This window comes from Orycteropus afer, unplaced genomic scaffold (genome assembly GCF_000298275.1).
Source record: "Orycteropus afer afer isolate SDZICR_OR568_19922 unplaced genomic scaffold, OryAfe1.0 scaffold00452, whole genome shotgun sequence".
Lineage (NCBI taxonomy): Eukaryota > Metazoa > Chordata > Mammalia > Tubulidentata > Orycteropodidae > Orycteropus > Orycteropus afer.
Genome location: NW_006922039.1, coordinates 1,272,188 through 1,280,980, shown reverse-complemented (window position 1 = coordinate 1,280,980; position 8,793 = coordinate 1,272,188). Strand labels below are relative to the sequence as shown.

At 34.6% G+C, this 8,793-nt stretch overlaps 1 protein-coding gene across 1 annotated transcript in view; it reads right to left on the bottom strand.

Annotated features, from left to right (window-relative positions):
* Nucleotides 1-8,531, bottom strand: part of PCDH11X (protocadherin 11 X-linked) — a 900,527-nt gene extending 891,996 nt beyond the window's left edge. The window contains exon 1 of the mRNA XM_042782740.1: nt 7,992-8,531. Within this exon, the coding sequence (XP_042638674.1) occupies nt 7,992-8,531 (540 nt within the window). The remainder of the gene's footprint in view (nt 1-7,991) is intronic.
* Between the last annotated feature and the right edge of the window lie 262 nt (nt 8,532-8,793).

Below are 8,793 nucleotides of genomic sequence, written 5' to 3'. Positions count from 1 at the left end.
TGGGAGGGGAGCTGTTGCATTGTAAATTTTGGTCAATGACATGAGACAAAGTATATGTGAACTGCTGTATGAAAAGTGAATTTACTCTGTAAATCTTCATCCAAATCAAAATAAAATTGAAAAAAAAAAAAAAGACTTTCTACATTGGATACTCATTAGGTCTACATTAAATTTTGATTACTGGAATCAGACTAAGATACTAGTTGGTAATTCATTGCTGTTACAACCAAGACAACATTTAGTAGAACAGCTTTCAATTTAATCCATTAGAATTTTACTTCATTCTACTGGAGAAGTTTAGAGTAAAGGATTTCAATATACAAAATAAGCTGGGAGCTAAGAAATGTTGATGACAATGCCTTATATAAAAGAAAACTTCTGATTGAGATCTCAAGAACAAAGTTAAATTAGGTTATAAAATGTCATTTTATAATATTTACCTTTTAAATTCCTTGTTTTAATCTTTAATGAAACAAAATTTACAATTACCATTTAAATAAATCTTTTCCCTGTATTTTTATACTTTTTTTTTAACTTAACTTACCAGCAAGTACAAACCCAAAAAACCAAACCCACTACCATCGAGTTTTTTTCTGACTCATAGCGACCCATAGGACAAAGCAGTACTGTCCTATATAATTTCCAAGGCTGTAAATCTTTATGGAAGCAGAGTGACTCATCTTTCTCCCACTAAATGTCTAGTGGGTTTGAATGACCAACCTTCTGGTTAGCAGCCAAATTCTTTTAACCATTGCACAACCAGAGCTCCTCTTCTAAAATTACAGAGATGTGTTTATATAGAAATTAAAATATAATGTCATTATTTTATCTTCTATTTTTTTAAAAAAATGAGTAGTAATTTTCTTATGAACGGTCATCTAGAATTAACTTCTACCTTCCATAGCAAAAGGAAAACATATAAACAGCTATTTTTTAAATTGTCTTAGCTGCTATAAGACACATATATGCATGTGTGTGTGTGTGTGTGTGTGTGGCATTATTGCACTTATCAAGGCTGTCCACAGAGTCAGCCTAGAGATGGAGTCAAGTATAATAAGGCATTGCCATTATTAGGAGAGCTGTAAGCAAAAGACCAATGAATAAAAGACACTTCAAAAATTGTAAGCAATTTAAGCTCTACATTTTTAAATAAACTGAATCCAATATATCCCCTCCTCCAGTAATTCTACCAGCATTACTAACAGCTACTTCAACAAAGATCTAATAAAATTTAATTTGAGCCAAAACAATTAATTTGATAAATTATGGTATTGTATTATTTAATTATTCAGTTCCTAGATTGATATTAAGGAGCTCTGGTAGCACAGTGCCTAAGGCATTTGACTGCTAACCAGAAGACAAGTGGTTCAAACCCACCATCCACTCCTCAGAAGGAAGGTTGGGCAATCTACTTCAGTAGTGATACTGTCTCAGAAACCCAAGGAGGGGTCGCTATGATTCGGATCTGACTCAACGGCAGTGAGTTAGATTCCTATTATGAACATTGGTATAACCCAGTAAGTGTGAAAGAGTGTAATTTGTTTAGTATTTGATTTTGAAGCATAAACTCTTTCTCATGTCCATTTCATATTTTTTGCTAAAGAAAAAAATATTGAAAAACTGGTCTAAATTCACATATCTTGGTAAAAGCACAAAGCTATATAAATTATTTTATAGATCAAATTTAAATAAGATAAGAACATTCTCCCCCAAATTACCTAATTGCTTTTATTATCACTTTGATGCATGGATATAAAAAGCTTTATCAATCCTTTAAATTTTTAATCTAAATTGAATGAAAGATCATGCTTCAGGTCACTAAGAGTGTGCCATCACAGCATACAGTGTTGTTATATAGTTAAGTTAAAGCAATATGGACAAAAAGGACAATGTATTGCAAACTACCCACATTAGGGCATTTATTATCTTAACTGTTAACACTGATCAGAATTATGGGAGTGAACTCAATCTGTGTAACTAAATCCATTAAAGAGTTCTATACCAAATAATTTTAAGTTTTGTATATCTTTTATCTTAGGTTGTAAGTTATTCACTTTGACAGCCAAATAAAAGCATCAAAATGATTTTTATTTAGATAGTGAACAATGGGACAACAGATCAATAAATCTTCATTTAATAAAAATTAACATAAAATTTAGCAGTATTTCTTATAGTTATATTATCAGGCTAAGAAACATGATATGCTATGAGTCGGGGCCGACTCGACGGCACATAACAACAACAACAACAACAATGGAAACATATTAGTTCTTCAGAATCTGAATTTATAACTTTTAGAATTGAGCTATCTAAATTTTCCAACATATATGTGTTCCATGAGGCTATTAATAACAAATGCATTTAACTAAAGGCATTAGTGAGCTATGAATATTAACCAGGACTCTCATAATAGTAATGAAGTCAAAAGTTACTTAATCCTATTAGTGTCACACTCTAATTTTAATATGATCTAACAGCATTAATAAAGGCCCATTTATGAAGAGCATGAGTTTTATGTTGTCATTTATCCTCACAGGAGGTGCACTTTGATAATAACCCCCAGCTTTCAGGGACCTAATAGTTATTAGCATTTGATTGTCTTCTCTTTTGCTTTTTATCACAGCTCAAAATATATTAATATGCACATCACAAACTTCATAGATCATAAAATCATGTAATCTTAGGGGTGAAAGGGTGAGAAGTAATAGAATCCAAATCCTTCATTTTATAGATGAAAAATGAGGAAATCACTATATCCAAACTCTTTTGAGCCTCTTGGAGGCAAAAAAAGCTTTCTAAAAGTTACACACAATTTTTCTGTTGTTATAGCATATTCTTCCTGAAATTACATTAATGAACCTTTACTCATTCCCCTTGGTATTACACATCACTTTTAGCTATGGTCACAAGAGATAAATAAATCTTACTTTCTTCACAATAAATTCATTTAATTTTAACAATTTTAATCAAGATTACTCAATTTAACTGTAGATGATTGTTCTGGTTATCTAGTGCTGCTGTGACAAAAATATACCACAAATGGGATGGCCTTAACAAACAGGAGTTTATTCTTACAATTAAATTGGCTTTAAGTCCAAGTTCAAAGTGCCAGGCTCTAGGGGCTGGGTGAAAGCCCCTCAGCCTTGGGCTTCAGCTCTGCTTCCAGCTCCCAGCCCACTGAAGCTAAAGGCTTTTCGTCACTCAGACAGCTGCTGGCTGCTGAGGCTGCCAAGCCCAAGGTTGACAAGTAACAAGACACAGTCCCGATATTACCAAATCACATGGCAGGCCATTAATTCAAGTCCATTGTAAGTCCCAAGGTCAGCAGAGCATGGCAGTTTAGCATGGCTGCTAAACAATGACACGGCTACATGCAGGGTCCAAGGTGCCATAAGCTAGAGACCAGTTCCAAAGCTGTTCCTTATATATGGGAAGCAGACCACATCCCTAGGGCAGCTACTCAGCTGCTCACAGTAGGTTCCACCATGGAGTTGCAGTCTCATCATGGGGAATACTACATCCAGCTGCCTAGCCATTCAACCAGGCCTCGCCAAGTTGACACACAAACTCAACTACCACAGTGATATTTTCATAATTTGGATTTTCTAACCCTAGATTTCAAAAGTACAAGTCCAGCTCTTGATCAATGGGGGAAAAGCTTAGTTCTTATTTTAATTCTTAAAGAAAAGACCAAACACATCTTGGTTTAATTAAAATAGAAACAAGGGCCTAAAAGCCTTGACTATGTGAAAGAAATCTTCCTCAGATTAAATTTTTTTCAGTTTGATGGAAAATATGAAGATGCCATACAGAACTGACAGAAACAAGTGATGGCATTGAGTGGGATTACCAATCTGAAAAAAAAAAAATTGTTCTTTGAGCTTGATAATTACAAACCATCAGACTTTGAAATACTGTCATGGCTGCCTCAAGGGAACCAATCAGTGAACTGTCACTGGGCTAGTATAGGAATTTAATTGCTGGTATATGTGAGGAAAGATATAAAGATGAATTAGAAAAATGAAGACATATGTAACATCATCACACACACTAATTTCCCCTGAGTTCCAACCATGGGGAGAAGTAAGTCCCTGTGGTCTATATACATATATACCCTGAGTCACACTGGGTGCCTGAGGGACATTTCTATCTGTGAAAATGTTAGCTTCCCTGCCAGAGAGACTTGGAACATGAGAAAGAGCTTTATAAATAACAGGCCATTTGAATAATAAAGTGAAAGTTAAAGAGATAATGTCATTTCCTACTACTCCTGGCCAACAACTCAGTCCAATATTACAAGGATTCAATAGCCCTTGAGTTTTAACAAATCTCCAGGATTTAGAACCAACATTAAGAAAAAAATCATACAAAAATATCTGCAGGAATTCTTTCAACTTTACTTGAAACACAGGGAAAAGAGATTTCACTTCTGGATTTTTTTTTTTTTTTAAGTGTCAACCAACATCAAGAAATCAGAGAGTAACTTGATCTTATAAAAAGTTGAAAAAAAATAACCTTACTAAGGTCACTTAGGAGGTTTGGTGGCACTTTTGGTTCGGCATTGGCTGCGAACGAGAAGGTTATAGGTTCAAACCTGACAGCTGCTCTGCAGGAGGAAGATGAGCCAATCTACTTCTCTAAAGATTTACAGTCTTGGAAACTCAATGGGGAGTCACTATGAGTCAGAATCGACTCAATAGCAGTGGTTTTTTCTGTTTAAAGAGTAGAATCACTTGATAATCACTTCATTCTTTCATCCTTCATTTTCTTTTTTTTTTTTTCTTCTTTCACTCCTTTCCTCTTGTAACATGAACTTCCATAATCTCTGCCCTCAAGGTTATTTATCTGTCTCTGGGTCTATCAAACGTAATAGTCAGACCTATTCTGGATTCCAACTCATTTATTAGGCAAAAAAGCATAAGAAAAAAATTTAGTATCACTCTGAAATTTATTTCCCAAATATCTGAAATGTGGGGTGATACTATTTTCCCTGTTTATGCCAAAGTATACCTAAAAATCACACACATACACACAAAAAAATTGAAATAGTAATACACAAGTCAATGTTTCAGAAGTAAATAGTTAAATTATAAATCTCATGTTATTTTATGTTATATACATTTTGGATAAATTTAGTAAATATTTTCTAACACTCCCTTTATTTTCAATTAATTAATAGAGAATTTTCAATAGCAGGACTACTTACATTTATCTACAAAATGACCTATTTTCCCTAGAAATTTTCTCTATATAACTCCCTTTTCTCCATTGACTATCTGAACTTTTCATATAAATTTTATATTACCTCAGTTAGGATAAACTGTGCAACTTTTTTATCCTTGTCTATTCAACAAAAGTGTGTCTATTGTGCAGGATGAAGGGTCTTTTAAAAGAAATTACTGTGGATGGCCTACTTACTTTCAAGTTATAAGAGTTATAAAGATTATGGGTAAATCATTGCATATTTCATTTCTTTCCTTATTTTCTAACCAGCACTCCTCCAGAATATACACCACTCTCATGGCAGGGCCTTTTTATAAGTCAGAAGTGCACTCAGTTAGCATGATCTGTACCATTGGCCTCTGTAGGCCCAGAGCTATGCTTTCTGTTCCATTCTCGTTATTTTTAACAAGAAGTCGGGACAGTATTTGTCCATGGGGCCATACATATGCCCCTTTATTTTAGGTACATTACACTGTTCACTTAAGGTTTATTACACATTGTAAAGCAGAAAGGTATTTTAGAGCATTTCTGTTTCTAAGCCTCATGCAAGGAGATAGTGAGCCTATCTTTTTGTCATTTGCTAAAAGTCAAATGAAAATATGTTTTAACAAAGCTAAAAGTATGCCAGTATGTTTATTTGATTTTGTTAAGCTTTCAAGACAAGTCAGAAATTTCCTGGAAATTCATTAAGCTTATCTAAGGGAAACCCGACAAATTTACTCCTTCAGTGATGCCCTTTCAAAAGCACGTATGTCAAGATGGTTGGGAGGAGAGGACCTATTACTAATACTTAAATTAGAGATATTACTATTAGGTAAAGGTATTACCTAATTTAAATTACTAATTGTTCAGATGGAACCAATCCCTGAAGAAGGATATCACACTTGGTAAAGTGGAGGGTCAGCGAAAAAGGGGAAGACGCTCAACAAGATGGATCGACACAGTGGCTGCAACGATGGGCTCAAGCAGAGCAACAATTGTGAGGATTGCACAGGGCCAGACAACGTTTCATTCTGTTGTATATGGGGTAACTATGAGTTGGAACCAACTCAATGGCACCTAACAAGAACAATTTAAACTTGGTAAGGTCTCATTTTTATTTTACCTGTTAATTTTTATTTTCCAAAAAAAAAAAATGTTTTGCTTTCTTTAGGTTGTGCTGTCTAATATAACAGCCACTAGTAACATGTGAAGGAGCCCTTGTGGTGCAATAGCTAAGTTCTCAGCTGCTAACTGAAAGTTTAGAGGTTCAAGCCCACCCAGCGGCTTCATGGGAAAAAAAATCTGGCAATCTGCTCCTGTAAAGATCACAGCCTAGGAAACCCTGTGGTGAAGTTCTACTGTCATTTGAGTTGCTATAAGTAGGAATCGACCTGACAGCACACAACAACCACATGTGGTGATCAAAATTATAAAATAAAAATATCAGGTCCTTAGTGGTCACAAAACTGAGATCAATATCATCTGACCCTTGCATATTTTCTTTTTTTCCATTTCATCAAACAAGGTGGTATCAATCCATGGACTATAAGTGAATTTGCTCATTTATAAACAAACTATTCCTTCTCTTTCTGTTTCCATTTATACTCACAAACAGGTGTGCATTTCACTTAAATTAGTGTAAGAGATACAATGCCTTCAATTCCTGGATGTATTTATAAACAAATATATCTTCACAACAAACACACATCAGTTGAGCAGTTTTCCAATATTACAGATCCTCCTTGTCAAAACTTTCAGATGACATATTTCAGACTAATGTATTGATATGTTTAAATATTTTTTAACATTGGTCATTATGTCAGTCATACCATGGTAGTCAATCAGAAAATATTTGTACGTGTGTGAAAATCCACCTGGGTATATCTATATTAAATCTACATATTTGTTTTCTTAAGTATTTTCCAAGATTACTCAAGTGTGTTGCGTTAGTTTGTGTGCCCAAATCTGAGTTTCCTACTACTCTACATGCCAAGTAGGTAATTAAGAAGAATACCAAATATTCTATCTATTCTTCCCTCTGCCATTCCCACCTCAAGACCCAAATCAAGTCAGAATACACTCTTGAAATTCTATATTTTTAGCTAAAAGGATCACTTACCATTTACTATAAATAGTTACAATTTTTTCAAAGAATGTATCAAAATGAACATATTTAGCACTATCAGCACATTGGCCAAAATTTAATTTCACTTTGATGATTAAGAAGGCACTTAAAGATCTTACCTTGGCTTGAAACTGTCATGATAAATGTCATTATTATATAAATGTGCAAGAATGCTAGTAATAAGTGTTTGAATCACCCCCATAAAAAAAAAATCTGGCATCTTTTCAAATGGAAGACAAAAGTTTTTTGTTTAGCATTTTTTTTTAATCTAAAATAACCACTTAGAAAAATTGATTCAAAGGTTTGTGTATTCATTCTTAACATTCAGATTTGCATGTTTAGGTCAAGTTTGTTGAAGAATCATGACTAGGCAAGTTAAGACTAAGATATTGAGCAAGCTATTGATTTGTAAGTTGTAGTGCTGAGCAATTTGTCTTACCCCTATAATAGATTGTTAAGGGAAACACAGACAACTGTATAAAATAAATATTTATAAACCCTATGCTATTGCAAACATTTTGTTAATCAATATTTTTCAAAAACTTTGGTTGAACTTAGAAAAATTGGAATGGTTTACTCAGTGTTTGAAGTACACTTACACTCAATTTTACTTTGTCCTTAGAAAATGAGATGTCTTCAATAAAGAGTTTTAAATACTCACCTTAATTAGTTGGTAGTTTTGAACTCCATTTATTCCTATGTCAGGATCAATGGCAGCTGGAAGAGCGTATCTTGAGTTTATAGCTGAGTTCTCTGGAATTGATATGTTGATAACCGTTGCTGGGAATAATGGTGCATTGTCATTTATGTCTTCTATCAGAAAACGTATCTTAACCAGTCTAAATATTTCATCTGGCAAAACGGCAACCTCCACTTCATAAAAGCAACGGGATTCTACCAAGATACCAGCACATAACTTCTCACGATCAATGCGAGCGCCGGTAGTGTAGATCTCACCAGTACCCTCTTCGATCCGAATCAGTGGCACATCCCCAGTCTTGTACACTAGCTTAAACTGCATGGGAGAAGTCAAGGACTTGTCTGGAATCAGCGACAAGTTGAGGTCTTTCAACAAGTCGCCTATCAGGACGTTTTCTGGCATTTCTTCTCGAACGGTGTAGTTCTTCTCCTGGGCGCCAGACTGGAACACGACGCATGCTAACAGGACCGCAAATATATACGTCCCGGACAACAAGTCCATACCAGGCACAATTGTGACGGTTCTCTGTATCAACCCACAGAAAACTGACAAAGAGAAAAGGAAGAGATAAAAAAAAAAAGAGAGAGAGAGAAGGAGGAGGACATAAAGGATGAGAAGAGGAAGGGACAGGGGAAGGGGGAGGGAAAAAAGAACGGAAAGAAAAAGAATTAGTTAACAAAATGCTCAGTTTTAAATTAAAATCATTAAACGCAATATCATTATAACCACCAATGTTAAATAAACTCATGACACCTTTGTGCCT